Source organism: Dromiciops gliroides, chromosome 2 (assembly GCF_019393635.1).
Source record: "Dromiciops gliroides isolate mDroGli1 chromosome 2, mDroGli1.pri, whole genome shotgun sequence".
Classification (NCBI taxonomy): domain Eukaryota; kingdom Metazoa; phylum Chordata; class Mammalia; order Microbiotheria; family Microbiotheriidae; genus Dromiciops; species Dromiciops gliroides.
Window position 1 is genome coordinate 610,255,630 of NC_057862.1, and position 27,316 is coordinate 610,282,945.

General features: G+C 37.2%; 1 protein-coding gene across 4 annotated transcripts in view; it reads right to left on the reverse strand.

Annotated features, from left to right (window-relative positions):
• Positions 1 to 27,316, reverse strand: part of MTA3 (metastasis associated 1 family member 3) — a 223,845-nt gene that overhangs the window by 74,671 nt on the left and 121,858 nt on the right. For all 4 annotated transcript variants that reach the window (XM_043987809.1, XM_043987807.1, XM_043987806.1 and 1 more), the window contains exons 7-8: positions 17,365 to 17,467; positions 2,132 to 2,231 (exon numbers count right to left, since the gene is read on the reverse strand). In XM_043987809.1, the coding sequence (XP_043843744.1) occupies positions 2,132 to 2,231; positions 17,365 to 17,467 (203 nt within the window). The remainder of the gene's footprint in view (positions 1 to 2,131; positions 2,232 to 17,364; positions 17,468 to 27,316) is intronic.

The window sequence follows — 27,316 nt, forward strand, 5'->3', positions numbered from 1 at the left end:
GTTTAGGTGTAAAGACAAACACAAAATAAATCAAGCGACTGTCACCCTTCTACCAGCAGGCTCACAACAAAACAATTCCTTAATTGGATTATCAAAATTTAATTTTTGCCCCCCATTCCATGTACCAGCATTGTGTTAAGTGCTAGGAATACAAAAAGAGGCAAAATACGATCTCTGCCTTCAAGGAGCTTACAATATAATGGGAGAGACAACATACAAAAATATATAAACAGGATGAAACAGGAAATGATTAACCAAGGGGAAGGTTTCCTATAGATAGGATTGTATTTGAGACTTAAAGGAAGCCAGGGGGGTTGGTAGATGGAGCAGAGAAAGGAAAAACTTTCCAAGACTGGGGACAGCCATAGAGAATGCTTGGAGCTAAAAGATGGAATATCTTGTTTATGAAATAGCCAGGAGGCCCATGTCAGTCACTGGACTGATGAGTACATATTGAGGAGTAAGGTGTAAAAAGACTGGAAAGGGAGGAGGGGGCTAGGTTATAAAGGTTATATAGGTTATATAATGCCAAGCAGAGCATTTTGTATCTGCTCCTAGAGGGAATAGGAAGACACTGGAGTCTGGCGGGGGGGGGGGGGGGGGGGGGGGCGGCGCAGGAGGGCGAAGGGAGACAGACAGACAGACAAACATGATAGGAACATTACTCTAGTAGCTAAATGGAAGACAAACTGTAGTGGGAAGAGACTTGAGGCAGGCAGACCCACCAGTAGCCTATTGCATTATCAAGACATGAGGTGATGAGGGTCTATACCAGAGAAGTGGTATTGTCAGAGGAAAGAAAGGGGCACTGCACGGGTGAAACTGATAGGCCCTGGCAACAGTCTGGATATGGGGGAATGGGGTGAGAGATAGGGAGGCATCTAGGATGACTCCTCGGTTGCACGTAGTTAATGATTAGGAGACAGAAGCTCAAAGGAGACTAGGGCTGGTCATCCAGATAAAGATGAGGTCATTGAGTGAGAGTATAAAGACAGCAGAGAAGAAGGTCCAGATCCCTGGGTTAAACCCACAGATAATTTGAACTAATTTCATGGAAATTCTTGGTAAATGGCCCCAATATGTGCTAAGAAGCAAAGCTGCCTTGAAGACAGAAAAAAATATGAAAGCTATGGAGTGTCAAGAATCTTAGAAAGCCATGGATCTTTAAAAGCAATTGCACATGTAAAGATTTCTCTAAAAAGTATTAAGAAGTGAGTATTTACAGAATAATAATCTGACCCAGAAGGTAATACTGGTTGGGGTGCCTTACAGTGCAAAGCACCTGACATAATTATAGGTATTAAAGAACACAATGACGCAACTATCATTATTATTATAGCTATTTATCAATTTTAAGTAGCTATTATTAATATTTTTATCCACAAAAAAGGAAAGCATTTTTTTTAAAGTTTCCTTTTGGTCATACAATATCTTATCTCATGTACATGTATTTTTCCCCCAATAACTGGGGTCAAGGTGCATTTAGTTTGCAGGGTCATTTCACTAGAGGTACAAAATGGCATCATTCATAGTTACCTTTGTATCATTACAATTGGGAATACTGATACAAACATATCAGTAATGTGATTGTTTTTATGTATTACAAAAGTAAGACCATACTTCTATAATTCAAGAACATTTGCTTAATTGGGAGTACTTCCTCATTTGGTCTAGGTAAATATTGGAAGTGTTCAAAACTGCTACATTTCTCTACATTTTTTTCCAAAAGTGGCTAGAAAAGCAATCTTTCAACATCAGTATGACCATTAATGACAAAGTATATACATTTTTTGTTTTCTTATAAACAAGTATGACTGAATTAACTAATTTAAACTAGAACCATATTTAATTAATTTTTAATAAGCTATGATAATGTATATTTGCATTTGAATAACGAATGTTTTATTTTTGCAACAATTAGAAAAAGTGGAAAGAAATCATATCAGAAAATAATTGGCTGATGGACCCAAAGAAAGCATAATACACATTCAATGAACAAAGACAACTGGGTAACTTTTTCAATATAGTCTGTCCATGTCAGTGGTGTTTCATCTGGCAAACACTTATATAAGAGAAGGAAAGAATGAAATAAGAAAGGAACAACTGGAACAGTTACCAAAAGGCAGCTTACCAGAGTGATGTCTCGAGAAGCAGCAGCTGCACTCATGTGTAAACTTGGCTGTCTGACTGAACTACTGCAATCCAGGGCTCGAGCAAATGTTCCAACCGCACTAGGCAAGCAAACAGACAAAAATAAAATAAAATTAGATAGATAGAGAAAGAGAGAGGGAGGGAGAGAGGAAGAGAGACATAGAGAAAGAGAAATAGAGATTTTAGTTTTGTTTCTTTTCTCTCCTTTTTAATGCTACAACATTCTTCAATAGATAATTAAAGTATAAGGACATGACAAAATAAAGACACTTTAAAAATCATGTTACATTTGACAAATTTACCAAGGCAAAACTTTTCCTTTCTATTGATAGGCCAATCTCAGGTACTAATCATTATGTTTAAATCAATAAAAATGCTTGGTTGTAGGAGGGATGGAGTAACAAGGAAGAAGGGAGAACACAGGAAAGGCAGTAAAGAAGGTACCTTATGAAAACTCTATTGCATGCTCCTAACATGAGTGCTGTCTGCCGTCGGAGTGTCAGGTAGAAGTTAATACATAGGTTGAAGTACAAGAGGAAAAGGAGGCAGCACGGTTCCAAGCAGTCTGACTGTGCTAGCCAGAGACCAAAGGAGCAGAGATATAGATTTCCACATGTGGCTAATGCCCTTGGAGGTGAGCTCCCTAAGACTATACCATCTCGCCCACTGGTTCTAGAACTCTTCTATCTACTATCTAATATAGGACTGTTCCTACCATTTGAATTCTCCAACATAGTAAATCCTATCTTTTATTTCAAGGTCTATATAACTTAAAAATAATCCATTCAGTTATGTGCCAAAGACTGCCTGTTTTCTTTATAGCTACATGCAGCACTTGTATCATAAATCTCCTCTTTTAGTTGGGGGAAAAACAACTCCATGAAGTAAACTAAGCTCTATGCATAGTAGTAGGCATTTATTAAACACCTACAATGTGCCAGGCACTATGCTAAGCACTGGAGCCACAAATAAAGGGAAAAGACAGTTCTTCTTCCCAAGAAGCATCCAATTGAATGGGAGAGACAACATGTAAACATACAGGATAAATCTGAAATAACCAGCAAGAGAAGGGCACTGGAACTAAAGGGGACCAGGAAAGGCTTCCTTTAGAGATTAAAATTTTAGCTGAAACTTGAAGAAAGACAGGGGAGGGGCAGCTAGGTGGCACAGTGGATAGAGCACCGGCCCTGGATTCAGGAGGACCTGAGTTCAAATTCGGCCTCAGACACTTAACACTAGCTGTGTGACCCTAGGCAAGTCACTTAACCCCAATTGCCTCACCCAAAAAAATAAAAAAGAAAGACAGGGAAGCCAAGAAGTGGAGATGAGGAGAGAGCATATCCCAGGCATGGGAGACAGCCAGTGAAAATGTCCAAAGTTGGGAAAAGGAATACTTTGTGTTCAAAGAACAGCAACCAGACCAGTGTCACTGGAATGTAAGCTATATAGTGGGGTAGAAACTGTAAAAAATACTGGAAAGAAAGAGGGAAGCAGGTTATAGAGCCAGGAGAAAAGAATTTTATTTTTAGATTAGACCAAAACTTCACATATTGAACCCAATATTTACTTCCATTCTAAGTATGGAAATTTGTTTATATGGAAAGAATGTTGGCCCAGTACATGAAATATACTATAAACAGAAAAATAAAAGGCTCCCAATATCTATGTTTGCTATATACACCAAGGTTTTGTCTGGGCCCCTTTTCTTTTCTCACTTTGCATTTAATATTAATCATCTCATCAAGTCAAATGGATTAAATTATTATCTCAATGAAGATGAGTCCCAGATCTACATATTTAGTCCGTATCATTCTCCTTATTCCCAGTCCCACAAGGGTGGACATCTCCAACTGAATGAAATGGAATAGAATAGAAAAGCACTTACTAAGTAATTCCTATGCACCAAGAATTAAATCAAGGGCTGTGGATGCAACCAGAAAAGCTAGAGAAAATGTCCTCTCAAGGAGTTTACATTAAAACTGGGAGGGGGGGGGGGGGACAACATATATAGCAAGGTTCTTCAAGAGGACAGATGAACAGACCCAACCACCCTCAGGATGCAGTGACAAGCCCAGGAGTCCTGAGGGTACAACAGAACAGATGACAATGCCTAGAAGGCACAGAGACAGGCCTGTTTGGTCCAGCATCTTTCTAGGACCAGAGACAGCGACTCATCTAAGCAAGGGAGTCCTGACCAACAACCAATGGGAAAAAGGGTAGTGAGTCCAAGGGCAATAGTGGAGTAGAATTCTAGGGTTAATTCCTGCCCAGATGAGGATAAGGGAAAGTAAGCATCCAATGAGGATTTCCAACCCTGATCAGAACTGGACAAGGGGGTCTGAGATGGGAGAAGTGAAAGTCTCCATAGGTATCTCAAACTCAAGATATGAAAACAATGATCATTATCCCTCAGCTTGCTAATATTTTACTTAAAATCTCCACATCAGGGCAGCTAGATGGTGCAGTGGATAGAGCACTGGCCCTAGAGTCAGGAGTGCCTGAGTTCAAATCTGGCCTCAGACACTTAACACTTACTAGCTGTGTGACCCTGGGCAAGTCACTTAACCCCAATTGCCTCACTAAAAAACAAAACAAAACAAAAAAAACACCTCTACATCAATTTTCATTAGGGAAATTAGTCTATAGTTTTCTTTCTCTGTTTTGACAATCCCTAGAAAAGATATACAATTAGATACTAATCATATTAAGGAAAAGGCCACTTATTCCTATGTTTCGCTGTGTGTGTGTGTGTGTGTGTGTGTGTGTATTGAAATAGGCATGGGTATACTATCTTCTCAAAACCTTTTTTCTACATTTATTGGGACAATCACGTTCCTGTTGCTCTTTTAAAAATATGTTATATGGGAGCAGCTAGATGGCAGATGGCACAGTGGATAAAGCACAGGCCATGGATTCAGGAGGACCCAAGTTCAAATCCGGGCTCAGACACTTGACACTTACTAGCTGTGTGACCCTGGGCAAGTCACTTAATCCCCATTGCCCCACCAAAAAAAAAAAGTGTGTGTGTGTGTGTGTGTGTGTGTGTGTGTGTGTGTGTGTATAGTTGTCATACTATTGAACGAACCTCAATTTCTAGAATAAATTCAACTTAGTCATAGTGTATTCCTATTTTTATCATGGGCAACCTCATCCTTTTAGGTTTGCCATCTCAGAATCATCTTCACTTCTTTTTACTCCTTCAACTCACTCTCTATCCAACAGGCTACTCTTGTTAAGCCAAACTCCAGGACATCTTCTTCATCCAGTCATACAAAGTCTAATTGATATTCCTAGAGCATAGGTATAAACATGTTATTACCCAGCTCTAAACATGTTAATAGCCTCCTACGATAAATATAAACTCCACTATTTGGCATATAATGTTTTTCATCATCTGGCTCCAATTTACTTTTCTAGATTTCCACATTACTGGCCTTTACCTATCTGTTCCAGCTAAATTGGTCTCCCTTTTGTTGCCCTTTCTTAACATTTACTTATATGTCTAGATGGTTTTTATAAAGTAACTTTTTAATTTTAACTTGACAAACACTAAGAAATGAACATTTCCTTATATAAAGAACAGAAAATGAAAACATGAATCTGCATTACTTACATACAGCTTGTTGTTTTGTTTTTTTTAAGTATATTAAATTTAAGGGGCAGCTAGGTGGCGCAGTAGATAGAGCACCGGCCTTGGATTCAGGAGGACCCGAGTTCAAATCTGGCCTCAGACACTTAACACCTACTAGCTGTGTGACCCTGAGCAAGTCACTTAACCCCAATTGCCTCACCAAAAAAAAAAAAGTCTATTAAATTCAACACAAGTAGTACTAATACTACCCTTATTTATCTGTTTCACCTTGGGAGATTCTTTCTGTTCTCTTCAATATATTTTTAAAATATTTCACTGGCATCTTTTTCTTTTCTCCTACTTTTGGCAAAACCTGTTCTTGTAACAAGTAGGTATATTCAAACAAAAACAAATTCATCTTGTATAAATTGTGTCTAAAAATCTATTTCTCATTCTGGATCTATAGGCCATCATCACATGAAGAATGTTTTATCATTATTTTTCTGGAGTTGTGATTATAGTAATTACAATGATCAAAATTCAAAGCTGTTTCATCTGATAGTATTGTGATTGTTGTATAAAACACTTCTGGATTTGATCATTGCATTCTACATCAATTTGCATAAGTCTTCCCAGGTTTCTCTGAATCCATTCCTTCCCCCCCCCCATTATTTTATTGATGCAGTAATATTCCATTAAACTCATGTACCATAATTTGTTCAGTAATTTCTAAAAGAACAATACCCCCCCCGCCCCCACTTTGTATTTCTTTGGAATAACAAAAAAAATTACTGCTATAAATACTTTTATATACATAGGAGTACTTTCTGTTTATGTCCAATTTCTTTGGAAATATATGTCTCATAGTGGTATCACTGACCGAAAGTGCCTGCATAATCTAATGACTTGTTGCCATTCAGCCATTTTTCAGGCATATCTAACTCTTCATGACCCCATTTGGACTTTTCTTGGGCAAAGACATTAGAGTGATTTATCATTTTATTCTCCAGCTCATTTTACAGATGAGGAACCTAAGGTTAATAGGGTTAAATGACTTGTCCAGAGTCACACAGCTAGTAAGTGTCCAAGGCCAGATTTGAACTCACGAAGAGGAGTCTTCTGACTCCATGCCTGGCACACTATCCACGTAGGTGTTCCTAGTGACTTAAGGAGAGTTCTAAACTGCTTTCCAAAATGGCTGAACCAATTCACTGCTCCACCAACAGTGTATTAGTATTCCTTCCCCCAACAGAACCACTGACTATCATTTTCAACAATCTGTTAAGTGTGATTTGGGATCTCAGGGTCCTTTTAATTTTCCTGCTTTTAATTTATAGCAATTTCAATCCTTTTCCCACATGGTTGTTGATAACTGCTTGTTTATATCCACTCATCATTTATCTATTGAGGAATTGCTCTTATTCTGACATGTTTGTATTAATTGCCTATACATTTTGGATATTAAGTCTTTATCAGAGAAATTTGCTGAATTTTTTTAACCAATAAAACCTTTCAATTTTATGTAATCAAAATTATGCATTTTCTCCTGTGATATAATCTCTTTGAATTGGGTCAAGAAATCTTCCTTTGTCCATAATTTTGAGAGGGATCTCCTCTCTGTTTCTCTACTTGTCTTATAATACGACCTTTTAACAGGTTTTTTTCCTAAAATAGTGAGTCCTTACCCATGTAATCAAAATTCTTGAGTTTAATCAAGCACTATGATACTACATTCTAATGTTTCTGGGTCTTTACCAAATCTGTTCTACTGATAAATTTGTCTATGTTTCAGCAATACCAAATCAGTTTGATTAATATTGCTTCATAATATGTTTCAAGATCTGGTATTGTTAGGGCTTTTTTCTTTTTCATACTATTCCTTGAGATTATTCCTCCAGATAAATTTAGTTAATATTCTATCTGGTTCTATAAAGGAAACATTAATAATTTGATTAGTATTGGCAATGAATGAGTAAATTATCAAGTTATATTGTTATATTTATTATGGTGGCATAAAACAACCATTAGCAATTCATATTTAATTATTTAAGTCTACTTTGTAAAAAATACAGATGTATTAATGTAATTCCCATCTATATCTTGATAAATGGATGTCTAGTGGTTTTATATACTCTGTGTTTTGAATCAAATTTTTTTTATCCTTTCCTAATATATTCTGTTGGTAACATATAGAAAGGCTGATAATGCTATTTCCTCCCCTTGTGGTTTAACATCGGTCTTCAATCCCGAGATACTGTACATTAATTAATAAGTTTATATGCTTTGGCCTTGTATCTGCAGCAGCAACCTTACAATTAAATCTATGGCCCTGAGCACCAGACTCATTTCCAGGGAAGAGACAAAGTTGTTTAAAAAATTTTTTTAAATTTTAATTCCAGTAGGGTCCCATACAGAAAGCAGCAGTGATAATGAATTGGTTTTTTTTAATTGCACAAATTTATACAAAAAATTATGGTGCTCCTGTCTCAGAAGCAACAACCCTTTTATAAAAAGGGATTACAACTAGGGCTGCAATAAATTCTAAAGGATTTGACCCCTCTGAGAGGATAGAGTCTGTTTGTTCAAACTGAGTTGAGGGTTGAGGGATTCACAGAGTTAATGCTAAATCCTGCTCATCCCAGAAGGTGGTTCAAGAAGTGGAACTAAAGAATAATGGAACTCAGCCTATGAATGCCCCAATGTTTGCCCAAGCCAAGACTCCCATTATTTCCCTTTCTCTTGGCTTTTGGACACCAGCAAGGCAATTCTGAAGGTAAGTTACTAGCACTCAATATGAGACAACAAGAAAAGATGTAATTATTTTGGGAAGCAAAAATGAGACAAGTGAGGACAAAGGCAGAATAAAATACATATCAGTAACTGCAATGAGAACAAGCAAAGATGATCTTAAAATTAGGATTGCACCCAAAATAGACATAAACTAACAATAAGAGTCAAAATGCCTAAAAAACAGCAGTCCCCTTGTTAGTCTAATGATTTCCATTGAAAGGAAGGCATGTGTATGTGGGGTCTAAGCTCAATATGAAAGAAAACTTGCATTATCCCTGGCTAGCTATACTGGCACCATTTAAAGAAGGTCAAATTCCTTGAAATACCTTTGTTCTATTCCATCACCTATGATTCTACTGTTTGAAAAATCACTGAGATTGTACATATATAACCTATATCAGATTACTTGCTATCTTGGGGAGGGGAGGAAGAGAGAAAAATTTGAAACTAGAAATCTTATAAAAACAAATGTAGAAAACTATCTCTAAATGTAACTAGAAAATAATAAAATAAAATATTTATATGGTAAAAAAAATCACTGAAGCCTAATACAAAAATTTGAAAGATTATAATGCATTCTCTGGAAACATTCGGCAATATGAAAACCCTCAGTGGTCCCACCCACCCTGGTGGCCCACAACTGCTGGACATGGTCTAGAAACTTTGGAAATGTCTTTGGAGAGCGGAAGTTGCTATATATATTTATTCTGCTCCAGAATAAATTCACTTAAAACTCAGTAATGATGTCCCCACATTTCTCTGGTGTTTTGGAGAAGGGAAGGCCTTCTCCAGGAACCCTCTTACTCTAGGCCTGATAACATCCTTGAACACATTATGTGGATGATCCTTCCATCTAGCACGGGAACACTTTATTAAAAAGCCATATAGCGTGTGATCCTTACTGGATAAATCACATCAGACCCATCTCTCTTAAATATATTTATGGCTAATCCTTTTAAAATAAAGACAATGTTGGCCGAAATGTTGGTTGGGGTTTAGTCCTCCTCTTTTCTTGGTACCATTTTCCCACTTCAAATATATTTTTCTACATGTATATATAGTATCCTCTCAGAATATAAAATCCTTTAAAGTTGGGACTGTTTTTCATTTTGTCTTTTTATCTCCAGTATCTAGTGCTCTGTTTTGCATATAAGTAAAGTTAATGAATCTTTTTTTCTTTGAAAAGTATATTGCATTTTATTTATTCACTCAAGAGTGTGATACACCATATGCATATATGCATATATATTTATATCTATATGTGTGTCTATATATGTAGAAAAGGTACTTCTTAAAACAAGACACAAGATACTTAAATTGAAACAAAAGAAAGATTTTGTCCTTTAGCAGTCATTTATAAGAGACCAAAGAAAACAGAATCTTTTTTTTTTTAATCAATCAGTCAGTCAATTTCTTGTTGTTAAGTACTTACTGCATTCTTTATTAGATAGGATAAAGAGAATGCAACATTTCTGGAACTAAGTAGGATTCTATGTGTTTTCTTTTGTAAAAGTTATCAATAAAGGGTAAAGGAGGTGCTGAATATATTCAGTATTGTCAAAAAAGGCATCAAAGAGGTATCATCCAAAAAAAAGAAAAATGACAACAAATGTAGGACAAAATAGAGTCATTTATGTTCTCCTCCAAATCCATTCAACAATTCTTTGTGAAGGGGGAGGGAGAGAATCTGGAATTTAATATTTTTTAAAATGAACGTTAAAAATTGCTTTTCCCACACAATATGGGGGGAATCCAATGCAAAATAAATAAATAAATGGGTTGGGTTTTTTAGATTCTCCCTTTGGTCAAAGATAATTTCTTTCCCCTAAATCACTGGGACATCTCAAGATTCACAAAACTGCAATTCCACTATTTGTATAGATCATATTCAATTTCACATGGAATAAAAAATAAATTAAAAAGAAAATTACTTAAGTTTGGAGGATTGGAATAATCCAAAATTCAACCATCACTCTTACAGCTTCTAGAGCGATTATTTTAAACAACAGTAACTATTTGCAAAATTATCCACACTCAGAGGTGGGGAATGCAGACCCCCAAGAACAGACTCTTAGAGGGACCCAAGGTGCTGTCAGTCAGACTGAAAAATAATTAACAATCTTACAAGGATCTAATATAGAGGACATGAATTTAAACTTCTAAGTGTGTTCTCAATCCAACAACCTAGGTACTTTTCCATACTGAACATGGCACTGTAATAAACAAGGGGCAATTAACATAGCTCTATAGGGGCAGCTAGATGGCGCAGTGGATAAAGCACCGGCCCTGGAGTCAGGAGTACCTGAGTTCAAATCCGGCCTCAGACATTTAACACTTACTAGCTGTGTGACCCTGGGCAAGTCACTTAACCCCAATTGCCTCACTAAAAAATAAATAAATAAATAAAATAAAACATAGCTCTATAATCAGCAGGACAAAAAAGGACAGGAAACCGTAACAGATCTTAAACCACAGCCTTCTTATTCCTTGTCATAAATTTAGCTGTCAACTTCATGAATTTGTCTGTTTCTGAGAAATATTTTCCCTTAGAAATTCTATGTCAAAGGGGCCTATCTTAGATCACTACCTATAAATTGTCCAGCTTGATCCACTTAAACTCAGTCATGCACCTCTAAAAATCAACATCTCAGTGTCTTTAACTGAGTGTTAATTGTTTTATTTTATTTTTTTTAAATGTATGAGGTATTTTATTTTTTCCATTACATGTAAAGATAGTTCTCAACTTTTTTTTATACATGCTTTACAATTTCAGATTTTTCTCCCTCCCACCCCTCCCTCCCCCCCTCCCCTAGACAGCAGGTAATCTGATATAGGTTATATCTATATATCTCTATACATATACATATATATATATATATATACACACACACACACACGAGTGTTAATTGTTAACAGCACCTGGGCCTTCTACCTTGTTTCTGCAGATTTTTCTAAGGTATTTTTTCCAGTCAATCAACTCTCCAGGTTCCAAGTCATTGTGGGGGTTTCTTTAGTAATGTTGCTCAAACCTGCTTCCTATAGCTGCCTATTCAACCTTCCCAGTCATTTGCATCCACCAGTAGTGTTTCCCAGAAGACAGTTTCTGAGCCGTTCTTGGCATTTCCCCTGAATACTGGAGTACTGCCCTTTCCAAGTAGCTCTCACAGAGCTGATCTTCCTAGGGTTGGGAACTCAAGGGTCTGGCAAGGTCTCACAAAGAGACTTCCCAAAGTAACAAGTTAACTTTGATAAACTAGAGCATACCCATTTGAAAATGAAAGATAGCCTCTTCCCAGAAAGGCATTCTGTCTCTGTAGACTTTTCAATTTAGAGCACTATGATGCTAGATTACATTAGTGGCTCTCCCAGCTCCTCTAAGAGCTCCTGAACTGGTGATGTCACCTTCATGTGAGCCTGGAACTTCCTGAAGATTAAGAATCATGAGACTTTAGGCCAGCAACTCCTTCATGATCATCAAAATCATAGAGAGAATTTTCAGAGCCCTTGCTAGCTCCTGCTCAAATAAGCCAGAACAGGATACAGAAAGCTAAAATGCAGTTTATTTATCCCCTCAAGAGTGTGATGCACACTGTTAGTAGGTGATGGATGTCATTAATAAATCTTTAATATAAAACAGTCTCGCATTTCATGTTGCCCCTAATACCCAGCCACTGTGAAGTACAAATTTTTTTTTAGTCATGTCAGACTAACTCAATTAAGTGTTTGCTGGATACTTATTTTATAGCCTAGAATATTACTAGGCATGGTAGAAGAAAGAAAAGAATCAGAAAACTTCTGCCCTTGAGGAACTAACAATTAAAAAAAAACCCACCATTTTGGGTGGTGGATTGAGGGAGGGAGCTTCTCTAGTACAAACATAAATCAAATAATGAGAGAACAATAAAATAGATTAAATTGTGTAATTCAATCCAAATGCATTGAAAATACAGATGAAGGAGAATAAACCAGAATGCATTAAAGATGCTTCACAAACTAAGTCTTTTCTTGAAAAAAAAATTTTTCCCCAATTGTCGACATATGCTGTTTCTACCTACATAGCAGTGTAGGTACCTCATAGCCTTCATCATCTCCCTATTTACAACCTACCCCTTTGCTCTGGTTCTCATCACCTCTTGTCATGACTATTGCAATGGCCTATTTGGTTTCCTTTCTTCAGTTCTCTCCCCACTCCTATACATCCTCCAGCGATAAAACGGATTTTCTTCAAGTAAAAGTCTGGCCGTGTCACACCCCTACTCAATAAACTTGAGTCCTTCCCTCCTGCTCCAAAAAATACGGCATAAATTCTTGTTTGGCTTTTAAAGCCCTTTACAACCTGACCCCACTCTATTTTTCCAACTTCATAATACATCCTTGTTATTCATGTACTATGTGGTTTGGCCAAGCTGGTCTTGCTGATGTTGCTCAGACACTATACTCCATCACCTGTCTCCCCACCTTTGTATTGATCATCTCCCATGCCTACAGCAATGTACCTCTTTACCTCAGTCAGTCAGTCTTGTAGAAGCTTTACTTCCTCAAAGACTCAGATCAAACAACCCATTCTACACAAAGCCTTTCCTGAGCTCACAACTGATCATCACAGCATTTATATAATACTTTATGATTGGCAAAGGACTTCACAAATATTATCTGATTTGATCCTTACAGCAACCCTATAAGGTACATGCTATTATTATCCCTATTTTAGGGATGAGCAAACTGAGGTAAACAGAGGTTAAGTGACTTGCCCAGGGTTCCATAATTAGTAAATGTGCATGGCCAGATTAAAGGGTCAGATCTTCCTGGCATTAGGTCCAGTAATCTATCTACTACACCACCTAGCTGCCTCAACTACTGGTGTCCTCCCTCCAAGAATGCCGTATGATTATTTTCTATAGTTTCCCTTCCACATTGCAGGAGTTAAGGGCATGGCAGTCCCCCGAGATCTGGAAAATCTACATAAAATGTTTTGATCCTGCCTTTGTTTCATATAAGTCTGAATTTTTTCTTTCCCTCTTATGTGGTGTTTATAGTACCTTATTGTAAAATTTGGATTTAGTATTTGGTCACAGGCATATTTTATGCATTTCTGAGTTTCTAATCTTTTCCTGTATCATCTGCTGCCCTTCATTTGTCATTTGTGGCTTCCACAAAACTCCCCCAAATTACCATTTACAGTAACTTCTTTTTTCTTTCTTTCTTTTTTTTTGGTAAGGCAATTGGGGTTAAGTGACTTGCCCAGGGTGACACAGCTTATAAGTGTCAAATGTCTGAGGCCGAATTTGAACTCAGGTCCTCCTGAATCCAGGGCTGGTGCTCTATCCACTGTGCCACCTAGCTGCCCATACGGTAATTTCTTATGCCGACCCACCACATACTGAAACCTTGACAGGGAAAGTCGTGATGTGGAAGGGATAACTGTACTTCTTGGGTATATACATATGAAGACACGTTCCATTCAAACTATGTGACAGCAGGAACTGTTTCTTTTTTGTCACTGTATCCCATTTCTAACACAAGGCCTAGCACACAGTAGACAATTAATGCTTCTTAATTAACTGATTTTATTCGCTAAAAACACGATGCAAAGGAAGCTGGGTATAAATAGGAAATGTCAGTCCGCCCTTTGATTATGAAAAGCAGACAGCAACTCAGTCATGCTAATGAAACAAGGGAAGGCTTAGGAAGAGAACATAGGCCTCAGAAGCTACCAGAATTATTTTTTTTTCTTTCTTTTCTCTTTCTTTTTGAGAGAACCATGAGTTCTAATGAGTTTTTTTTCCTCTTTTATAGGATTCTGCTTTAAAAAGAGGGTTATTGAACCCTATTGCTTGATCAATGAACATATTGAATATTGAATCTTGCTGATTGAAGCCTTATTCCTTGTTGATAAACTGATCACCACTTTAAGTATCTGTTACTGTTATACTAGAGAATTCATGTATAAGATGATGTGGTTTACTTGCTAAAAGAAGATTATGTAATAATGTCTAATATAATCAGTTATTTATATTCATTTATCATTTATATGTCATTATACTCTGGTTATGGTTTGGAATTGTTGTATATATCACTAGTATATCCTTAGTTATGCAGCATAGAATGTATTTTTACCATCATACTGTCTTTGGTAAAATCAATATGAGATTTAGGAAGTATGGAAACTTATCATTTCAGAGACTAACTTACTGTGAACTTTAATGAAGGCCCTGGAGAGAATATGTGTGCAACAAAAGGAGAGACAGGTATACATAAGTCCATGGTTTGCTTATGATGGCGACTATGTAGAGCACAATTGCTAGACACAGTCCAGTTTCGTCCTCTCTCCCTCCTAATACAACCTAACTTAACTGAACTTGTTTTCTTTTTGTCTCACTCAGTCTAATCACCTGTGGCCTAGCACAATCACTGGCTGTCTCAAAACCATGAGATATGGTATGATAATCTTTCCATAACATTTTTTAGGTGTCATGAACACATACTAAATTTGGCTCTGATCCAGACACATGGTGGTAAAAAGTGTTATGGATTGCATAACTACCTCAACCCTCTATTATATAAAGGAGGGAATGTAATGGAATTTATTAATTTGATCATTGACAATGCTATGCTACGGTTTAGTAAAAATCCAGCAATTCAAACAATTAAAGAAGAGAATCCAGCTTTCCAGACCAGAGTCCAGAATCCAGTTTTCTAGATCAGAGTCCAGAGCCCAGTTTTTCCAGACCAGAATCCAGCTTCCTCCTGATGACATCTTACCACTTCAAGAAGACAAGAGAACTCAGAGACTTTATATGAACAGTTTTGTTTTGTTAGGTTTTTTTTTTTTTACTATCTCCTTCTGTTATTATATACCATCTGTAACGTGTACTCTCTGCAGAGACCCTCCCTCTGCAAGACCAATATCAAAGCGTCGCGTTCATGAGGGACTGCCCCTCTGGACAAAACTTTTCTCTCTCCTTTTCTATATTGATATTAACATATTATTAGCTAGCATAGGATATTATTTTTGGCTGTTTCACTGAGCAAACTCATTCTTTTTTCAAATGAAACAAAGGGGGCAATGTGGTTAAAAAAAAAACGGAAGTTTTAACTGAATCATTTGAGAGTTGAACACATGCTACTGATATGGTTTTTGAAGGACCGCCCTTTTGGGAAGGAGACCGTGATGAACAGCCATGCACTTGCTGCTGCCTGGAGAGTGTGGCCAAGCACGCCATACTTCCGGGACACCAACTTAAAACTGAGAGTGGGAATGGAAGTTGGCTCTCTGTCTCACTCACTCTGGCCTGACGGCGCACGATTTGGTGATTGGCTCTGGTTCTCAGTCTGGGAGGCAGTTTTGGGATTCGGTGAGTTTTATAAAAGAATATAGACTAAGCTTAGATCTAAGACTATTCATTTTTATTTCTACTTTCCTATTTCCCTAATCAGTATCACCTGTTTGTTGTCTAAACAATAAAGGCTAATCCCTCACTGATTAAAAGCTCAGAGGCTTCTTTTCTTACTGGTCTGGGAGATATATGAAGGGAAAAGTTAAAGGGAGAGTTTAATGCTCTTATATCCAATTTTAAATCTCACATTGGTCTGGCCCTTTGCAAAATTTCTGAATCTATCTAATTATATTATAATCTGGTCTACATATCTCAATCTTCTCCACAATAACATGAGGTACTTGATTATAAATGCTTTGCTAAAAATCTAAGTAAACTATATAGCATTCTTCTTATTTACTAGTTTAGCAGCCCTTTCAAAAAAGGAAATGTTAGTCTAGCATCATTTGCTCTTGATAGAGCGATGCTAGTCCTTTGTAATCATTGCTTCCCTTACTAAACATTCATCAACCACTTCTTTCAACAATCCATTCTAGAACTGTCTCAGTAAGTGAAGCCCAGCTTGCTGCTCTAGAGTTTACAGGATCTGTTCACTTCCCTTTTTTGAACATCAGTACCACCTTTGCCTTTATTCATTCACAGTGTGAGATTTAAAATTGGATATTAGATCATAAATCTCCCCTACTTAACCTTTCCCTTAATTTATCTCCCAGACTAGTAAATGGAAGAAGCTTTTGGTTTTCTAGATAGACCTTTTATTGTTATGGTAGTCACAAGGTGATGTTGATTAGAAGGATAGGAAAGTAGAAACACAATACAAATCGTCTTAAGTCTAAGCTTAGTCTATATTCCTTATAAAAAACTCACCAAAACCGAAGGCCACCTTTGGAGAGAGAGAGACCGTCTGTGCAGCGCAGTCAGGAGACCAGCAAAGCAGGAAAAAGCTCCACTTCCATTCTCTCCACCCCAGAAGTCGAGTGCATAGCAGGCAGTCTGACATGCACAGCAGGCACACTGGCGTGCGTAGCTCATGCCATTGGTCTCCTCCCCAAAAGGGTGGTCCTTCAAAAACTGGAGTCTTTCAGTTATCCTAACCGACTGTTAAAAAACTTTCATATTTTTTACCACAACAGGATATAATTCATCTTACCCAGGTGATTTGAATTCATGTTTTTTAAATTATCTCCTTACTTATTCTTGGGTACCAACTCCCTGTCAGTCTTTTTTGTTCTATTATTTCTAAATGTCATGTTCTTTGACAGAGAAAACAGAAGCAAACAAAGAATCAAGTAGCACTGACTTCTCTCTATTGTCACTTACCACTTTTCTATCCACCTGAAATATCCTTTCCTCCTTGTTCTACTGAGGGAGGAGGGAGTGAGAAAGAGAAAGTGAAAAAGACAGAGACAGACAGAAGAAAGAAAATTTTAACAACTTTGGCTACCTGTGTTTCTGAAAAACACAGAGCACTTTGAGTAGTTTTTCAAAGAGAAGTTATTCTTTGATGGAGCTTACCGTGCTACAACTAAAAATTGGTCAATCTGTCGATCAGTAAGAGGGCTGTTTGGGTCCCAGACTTTAACCTCCAGCTTTGATTGTTCTCTGCCATCTGTTTCTCCTGTACAAAGGTAAAGGGTATGGAGAAGTCGAATTATTTATTTGAGAGACATTATCTTTGAAGATTAAAAATACAATACTATCTTAAAAAAATCTTCTAGAATAGTAACACCAAATTACTAAATTTTACATTATAATTTTGAATTTTTCTATCATAATAATTTAATTCTTCTTAATACATTCTTTTTTTTATGAGATATTTTATTTTTTCCGTTACATGTAGAGATAGTTCTAATACATTCTTGAGCACAGTTTTAATTCATTAATACATTCATCATATATGATACACAAATGTAATTACATTATATATATATATAATATATATATATATATATATATATATATATATATATATATATATATATATATATATATATATATATATATATATATAAAACATAGACTCTTTCTACTTGAAGCTACTACAATCTCCTAAAACAAATGTTCCTTGCTCTACTTTTATCTGAAGCCAAGGGAAAAGCAGTGAGTGCTGCTGCGAGTACTCATGATAGTGACAGGAGAGCAGAGGAAGATAAATATAGTATTTATTAAGCACCTATTATTTGTTAGGTAGATTACCAGACACTGTCGATAAAAATACAAAAGTGAGAGTCCTTGTGTTCAGTGAGTTGCCATTCTATAGGGAGGATACAACATATTCATAGATAAGTAAATACAATTTCTTGGGGAACCAATTCAATTCTACCTTCTCCCTAATCTGGAATCCCTTGCCACATTGATTTATCATTGACCATTCCTTATCAAACTTAAACCCTGAATTATTCTGACCATCTGATGTTTTCCCTCTCATTTATGTGCTGAAGTAAAAATGAACTGAAGGAAATTATGAAATTGTGATGATTGGTCTGCTACAGATTTACATTATCTAGTCACAATTGGACCATCACTACAGCAAGGCAATCATTCTGATCCTTCCTAATTGATGCACCACCCCCACAGTTCACAATGACTGTTTCGAACCATCCAAATTAGACCACTAAGCATAGATGTCCCCCAAATCTCTCAGACCCTCTTCTCTGTTCCCTGCATGCAATCTCACTGGTGATCTCATCAGTTCCCATGGGTTCAATTATCTTTAGGCTGATAATTCCCATATCTCTTTATCCAGCTCTCGTCTCTTTCCTGAGCTCTCAACTCCATATTACCTGTTGTCCATGTTAGAAATTTCAGACTGGGTATCTCAAATTCAACATGTCTAAACCACTACTCTCTTTCATGATCTTGTCCTCAAATGTTCTTCCTAACTTCCCTACAACGTGAAGATCACTAGTACCCTTCTAGTCACCCAGGCTCACAGTCTCAATGCCATCCTCAATTCCTTTGTCTTGCTGACCCCACTTTTACAAAAAGTTGACAAATCTTATTTCTTTCTCTGAAACATCTCTCACATGCTTTCCCTGTGCGCCACTCACAGCCACCATATTAGCCCAGGTTATATGACCTATCTTCTGTACTGCAACAGTCTTCCAAAGTTGGAGCCCCTGACTCAATTCACTCTCTATTCCAATCCATCCTTCACATGGATGCCAGCAATCTTTCTAAAGCACAGGTATGACTATATCATCTTCCTACTCAATAAACTTCAACAGCTCCCCATTATCTTGAGGATCAAATATAAACTATCTATCATGTAAAGCTGTTCACAACCTGTCCCTTTCATATTATTCTCTCCATAGACTGTGCAATCTATCCACATTGCCCACTATTCTGCACAAAGCTGGATACATGTCCTATCTTTATATCTTTGCACAGGAAGCCCATCAAGTCTGGAATGCTTTCTCCTAACTTCTGCCTCTTAGAATCTCTGTCCTCCTTTTAAGATTCAGTTCAAGTACTAAGCCTGGCATGAAGTCTTTCTGGCCTTTTCCTCAAAGGCTACTTTCCATATACTTAGCATTTATCATATAGGTACCAATATAAATGTCTCCTTCACTAGAATTTACATTTCTTGAGAGCAGGGACTCTTTTTTGCTTTTCCTTTTCTTTGTAATCTTCAGAGCTTAGCACAGAGCCTGGCAAATAAGCACTTAATAAAATGCTTGTTGATTCATAAGTCCCTTGACTTGGGACAAAAATATCAAAGTGAAGATCAACTATATTTTTTGTAAAATAATTCCATCAAAGACTTATAAATTTCAGATGAAAATATATACCTTTAAATCAAGAAATATTTGCATGAGTTAGGTTTGAAGTATTACCCTGTAAATATAGATATATTTATATATATATACACACACACACTTACACTAAGTACTAAGTTATCAGTAATTCACCACAGGAATTCATCATTTATTTTATTTTATTTTATTTTATTTTGTGAGGCAATTGGGGTTAAGTGACTTGCCCAGGGTCACACAGCTAGTAAATGTTAAGTGTCTGAGGCCGGATTTGAACTCAGGTCCTCTTGAATCCAGGGCCGGTGCTCTATCTACTGCACCACCTAGCTGCCCCGAGGAATTCATCATTTATGTTACAGATAGTTTAGATTTTTAACTTCTTAAAACTGTGAGGAAAAAACCCTTAATTCCATGGGTCAGCATTCATCTAAATTCAGTACCAACTTGAAATAAGTGAGGGAAAGATCACTGGTATACAGCCTTTGGTGAAAGAGGAAGAGAAAGAAACAAGAAGACAAAGGGCAATTTAAAAAAATCTTTAATTTGTTCACTAAATTAGGGGAAGCTAGATGGCACAGTGGATAAAGAACTGGCCCTGGCTTCAGGAGGAACTGAGTTCAAGTCCTGCCTCAGACACTTGACATTTACTAACTGTGTGACCTGGGACAAGTCACTTAGCCCTCACTGCCCTGCCCCGCCCTTTTAAAAAATTTATTCACTAAATTGTTCCCTTTAGTTTTGGTTCCACTTGTTTACCAGCTGTAATGTCCTGTCTTGAGACCTCCCCAAATTCTATCCATCCTTCAAAGCTCAGCTCAATTCATTCATTCATGTTTTTTCAAAATAATTATGCACATAATCTCCCTCACCCCCACCCCACTATGAAATCTATTACCCATTTACTCTCTTTTCTTGTTTACTACATCTCCTCAAAGAATACTTAGAATTTTCGAACTGAAAGGAGGTGAACCATCATTTCCTTCCCTCCCACACCAGCCAGGCAGTAGGAGGACTAGGCAAGAGCAGATGGCAGGCCAGTCCAAACCTAGGCACAGGCTTGGCTCAGAGCCCTCTGCAAAACCCCTTAGAGCCTTTGAGCTTCATTATTCATCTGCCATCCACTATCAATCCTATGGCTGCTCACATTTCTTTCCCTATCCCTACAGTAATCAATCACCAACCACTTAAGACAAAAACTATCCCCAGCCCTCTGCCATCTCTCCTCTCCATCTTCCTGAACCCCATCCTCTCCTTTCCCCACTCCAACCCTGCCCACCCTTTCAATAGTGCCTTCTGAAATTCCCTTTCTATAGTAAAAAAATTCTACTTCATTCTGAACCGACCTCTCATTCCATCAAGAAGTCCTCACTGAGACCCAGCTCCCTCCAAACAAAACCACGTCTCTCCTGCTATCATTTCCAGTGTTTGTATCTTCTCTCATTTTCCCCCTCCCCCAAAGGTGTCAGAATACTTCTTGCTCCCCACTGTCACTTCCAGACTGTCCCTTTTCCTCTACCACTCAACAGTCTTTTTTCCACTCAATCAAAAATTTCCACCCAATCCAAATTATGATGACTTTGGTATACCAAACCCCAGGTTATTTTCTCTCTAGCTGACAATCTTCCTTTCCTCACCAACTTCAGCTCTTCTAGAGGATTTTAATACCCACAGAGATGGTCCATGACACTATCAGTTTCGTTAAATCCCATGACCTATTAATTCACTACACCTCAGCCACCCATACAGATAGTCTCACATTAGATCTCACAATAACCCATAAGGATTCCACTTTCCTAATTAGAAATTCTTAACTTTGTCCTATCTGTCCTTATCATTTCACCTCTCTTAATGGCTCACATCTCCTGGATTTTTTAGACTAATCTAGATGCCCAAGAACTCCATTATTTGTACTTAGTCTTCATTTTGTACCCTTTCTGACATCAACCAAATAATTAACCATTTCAATTCTATGGTCTTCTACTCTTGACCCCTTAACTCCATCTCAATCTATTATCTCTCATCTATTAACAAACCTCAAGCCTGAATTACTTCTACCATCTGCCTCCTCTACTCCTACTGGTTCCTGATCAATTCCTACTCACTAGGTGCTGAATGCAGCTGAAAGAGGTCTCACAAATAGGCTAACTAGGTACATTATAAATTGATGCTATCAAGATACAACTATGCCCTCACTACAGCAAGGTGGTCCTTTTATTTCTACCTAATGGATTCCTGATCTCATACTCCCAAAGAAGCTATTCCAAAGTTTCTCTTCCTCCCAAGCCCCTACCCCAATGCGTCCAACCCCTGCTGCCAGAGGACCTTGTGTCTTAATTTATTTTTAAAATTGAAACCATTCAACATTAACTCTCTCTTCTCCCATTATTTTTATTTCAAGACTTTTTTATATCATATCCCACTCTCTCCTTTTTTCCATAGGTCTCTGACAAAAAAGTAGCCTTTCTCTTACCAAGACCAATTATCTCTATTTGTGCACTTGATCCCATTCTTCCCTTTTTTATCTAGCAGACTGCAAGTTCAATAATCCTCCTCTGGTTAATATTCAGCTTCTCCCTATCTAGTTTCCTTCCCTAATACCTTGAAACATATTCATCTCCCTCATCTCCAAAAACCAAAACAAATACAATACCCTTCACAGATCCTATATCTGTCTCCTCCCTTTTTTATCAGCCAAATCTCCTACAGAAGTGACTCTACTTCCTCTCCTCTTACTCAATTCTCAATCCTCTGGATCTAGCTTCTAATCTAATTCCAAAGTTACTGGTGATTTCTTAATAATGAAACCTGATGGGGGAACAGCTAGGTGACGCAACACCGGCCCTGGATTCAGGAGGACCTGAGTTCAAATCCAGCCTCAGACACGTGACACTTACTTGCTGTGTGACTCTAGGCAAGACGCTTAACCCTCATTGCGCCCCGCCCCCCCCCCCCCATAAAGAAAGAAAGAAAGAAGCCTGATGGTCTTTTCTCAGTCCTTATCTTTTCTGGTCTATTTGCTGCATTTGATATTGCTGGCCACTCTTTCCTCCTGGTTTTGTTTTCTTGCTTTTGTTTGTTTATTTGTTTGTTAGTTTGTTTTTTGGTGAGGCAATTGGGGTTAAGTGACTTGCCCAGGGACACACAGTTAGTAATTGTTAAGTGTCTGAGACCGGATTTGAACTCAGGTCCTCCTGAATCCAGGGCCGGTGCTCTATCCACTGCACCACCTAGCTGCCCCCTGGATATTCTTTTCAAACTGGACTTTCATGATGCTGGTCTCAGCTGGTCATTCTTCCTGTCTGACTATTCCTCAGTCTCCTTTCCTGGTTCAACATCAGTATCACACCTCACAATTACTAGCGTTCCCTAGGGCTCTGTCCTAGGCCCCCTACTTTTCTCTCTCAACATTCTCTCTTCCTTATTTCGTTACCATGGGCTTATCATTTCTATATTGATGACTCCCAGATATTCAGCTCTAGTATATCCTTTATGCTTCAAATACTCATCATTGGTTGTCTACTCAGCATTTCAAACTGGGTGCCCCAGTGGATAGAGCACTGGACCTGGATTCAGGAGAACCTGAGTTCAAATCCGGCCTCAGACCCTTGACAAGTCACTTAACCCCAATAGCCTCAAAAAAACAAAACAAAACAAGACTAAAAGCTCAAAGACTACTCAAAAGCTCCTTCAATGAGAGAGTCAGGTGAATGAAGGGGGAAGGGAAGAGGAAAAGAATAAACATTTATATAAGATCAATTATGTGCCAGACACTGTGTTCAGTACTTTTACAAATATAATAAAAATAAAGATATTTCTCATTAAAAAAAAAAAAACCTGGGTGCCCTGGATTCATCTCAAAACCAAACATATTCAAAAACTAAAATCACTGCATTTCCCCCAAATTTCCTACCTCTTTCAAAATTTCTTATTTCTGTAAAAGGAAGGATTCAACATCCTTTCAGTCATCCAAGTTCATAATATTGGTATAATATTATGATCTCCTTACTCTCTCTCACCCCACCACATACACATAACACACACTCACACTCACATCAGTTGTTAAGTTTGCTATTTCTACCTTTACAACATCTCTTTCCTCCAAACCTTTACCTCTACTCACAAAGCTACCACCTTATTTCAGGCCTTCAATTACTTCTCACTAAATGATTGTAATTGTCACCTAACTGGGTCTCCCTGCCTCAAGGCTCTCACCACTCCAATATGTCCTAGACACTGGTATTACCAACAATCTATTAATTGTCAAATACAATAACCCATTTTTAATTTCATCCTTCTTGATATATCTGTAGCATTGGAAATTGTTTAATTGTACACAATAACAGCAATATTGTAACAATGATCAACTGTGGAAGATTTAGCTATTCTGTTTAATACAATGATCCTATACAATTTTGAAGGACTCATGATGAAAAATGTTATCCTCCTCCAGAGAGATAATTGATAAATTGATAATTGAATACAAATTGAAGCATAATTTTTTAAAAAAACTTTGTTTTTCTTGCTTTGGGGGGGGGGGTGAATATAACTAATATGGAAATGTTTTACATAATTTCACATGTATAATTACTATCATATTGCCTGTCTTCTCAAAGAGTAGGAAAAAGACTGCAGGGAAAAAATTTGGAACTCAAAATTCTTAAAAATAAAATTCTTGGGGGCAGCTAGGTGGCGCAGTGGATAGAGCACTGGCCTTGGAGTCAGGAGTACCTGAGTTCAAATCCGACCTCAAACACGTAACACTTACTAGCTGTGTGACCCTGGGCAAGTCACTTAACCCCAAATGCCTCACCAAAAAATAAACAAACAAACAAATAAATAAATAAATGAATAAGTAAATAAATAAATAAAATTCTTTAAATAAATAAGAAAAGATTTTGTTGTCTATCTATAGCATTGGAAATTGTTACTCACTCTCTCTCCTCTCTACATTTTTTGACAATGCTTGCCACTGGTTCTCCTACCTAGAAGAAGTGAGGTGGCACAGCAGGATGTAACCTCAGACACTTGATAGTTTGCAAACCTGGGTAATTCATTCAACCTCTGTTTGCCTGTTTCCTCAACTATAAAATGAGGACTAGCACCTACCTCCAGGACCATTGTGAGAAGCAAATGAAATATTTGTAAAATGCTTAGCACAGTTCCTGTCATGCATTTAATGCTTGTTCTGTTCCTTTCCCTGAATGCTCATTCATCCGGGTCATGCTCACTAACCTTAGACATCCCTCAAAGTTCTGATCAAGGTCTTTTCATTTTCTTCATCATTTTTTCACTTGATCTCATTACCTTCCTTTGGTTCAATTATTAGATCTATATATCTAGCCTTAGTCCCTCCAATAATCCCTAGTACCTTATCACTGAATGCTTGTTGGAAATCTCAAACTGGACTGCAATAAGCATTTCAACTCAATGTGTTCAAAATAGAAGTCATTACCTTTCCCCAGAAACTCCCTCTTTCCCAACTTTTCAGCTATTGTTGAAGAGACCACCATTCTCTTGGTACCCAAGCACCCTGTCACAACTCTTGTATGCATCTCCTTTTCTCCATTCACATAACCACCACACACACCATTTCAGCCCCACTTGTCCTGAAGGATCTTATATAAGATAACAAACATATATAAATAAGCATTGAGAATATTTATCTATACTTGTATTAAAATCTATCTAGATCAATATATCTACAAATTCATGTGTATCAATGCCCATACCTATATATCTATATCTATGCAGATATAGATATATCTTCCTTCAAGTCTCAGTTCATCTGGGGTCATGTAACTGAATTGTGGGAGTTGCAAAAAACTTAGCAACAGTAAATGGTTATGTAGACCTATTTTACATACCTACATCCCTGGGGTCATATGAAAATTTCTCAGGTGGAAAGGGGTGGTGAGTGGAAAAGGTTTAAGAAGCCCTGATCGATCGATCGATCTATCTATCTATTTTTCTTTCTTTCTATCTATCGATCTATCTACACATCTGTGTATACATACATATATATGCTTATATCTTCCAGATAGATGTACATATATCTATACCCATAACCTATACCTAGCTATCTATACCTAGATATTGATATATCTAGATTATCTATAAATATCTATATTTAGATACAGATAGACAGAGGTATAAATATAGATTCTCTATGCTTACCTATATATATTCCTCATATAAATCATTGTGGGCAGGTACAGTTTTATTTTTTCTTTCTATGTCTAGGGAATAATCCAGTGCCTAGCTTAATAACTTCTTTTTGAATAACTGATTATCCAAATGCACTACATGAACTGATACAGGCCTGAAATGCCCTTACTTTGAATTCATATTGATATCAACATTTATATAATGCACATGTATATGTATATGTGTTCGTATATACATGTATGCACAGGCCCTTTGTGCACACATGCATACACATACACATGCATGTAAATACGTTGCTTTGTGTTCAAAACTGTGTGTGCACATGCATTATATATGTTATATATATTTTATGCATACATGTATATACAGGGTATTTATCAGGGGGACTACAAGGTAATTTTGAAGAGGAGGCACTAGTACTTGGAGGCAAATTTTGCAGGACCACTTGTTAAGAAGCAGTTTTTGAGCTGAGACTTGAAGGAAAAAGCTAGGAATTCTAAGAAATTGTTTTTTTGGTTTTGTTTTTTGGTGGGGCAATGGGGGTTAAGTGACTTGCCCAGGGTCACACAGCTAGTAAGTGTCAAGTGTCTGAGGTCAGATTTGAACTCAGGTACTCCTGAATCCAGGCCGGTGCTTTATCCACTGTGCTACCTAGCTGCCCCAAGAAATTGTTAATCACAAAGAGATTTTCTCTTAGATTCCTTTATATTCCAGCATTATATACTGGTTTTGCACACAGTCAAAATAACCCATACTCCTGACTCTTTGAGCCTCTCATCATTTGGGAAGCTCAGAATACACCACTTATGTATATATAATCCCTTTTCAGAACAATTATTTATTTACCTAATAGTCTAATGCTCCACCCAAATATTTTGGGTTTTCAATTGCAGTAAACTTTGTATATCTTGTTTAAATTCCCGCAGTGGAAAGAAGAGGGTGAAAAACTGACAAAGAACAGAAAACAAAAGGATTCAATAAGTGAAAACAAATCTTGGGAAATGGTATAATCCAACTATTTTGAGGTTATCACATGTCTTAAATATGGAGGGGTAGGCAGTATTAATAATGGAATAAGTATAATTATAACTAAAGAACATTACTACAATATCACATTGTATGCTCCCATTTTAAAATATTACCAAATTCCTACCTGCAGTTCTGCACAAAGAAGTCTTAAAAACCGAAGGATAGGGGGCAGCTAGGTGGTGCAGTGGATAGAGCACTGGCCCTGGATTCAGGAGGACGTGAGTTCAAATCCGGCCTCAGACACTTAACACTTACTAGCTGTGTGACCCTGGGCAAGTCACTTAACCCCAATTGCTTCACCAAAAAAAAAAAAAACTGAAGGATAAGCATGCTTCAAGACAACTTCATGATAATATAATATTTAAAGTCTAAGTTATTTATTTTTTAAAATAAGACTTTCCAAAGAGGGAGAAATTCACAACATACTTCAACTCTCAAACAATAGTGTCAAAATCATATAATCCACTTATTTTATAATAAAAATTTGGCACTCTGTGAAATTACTAAAAATTACAAAT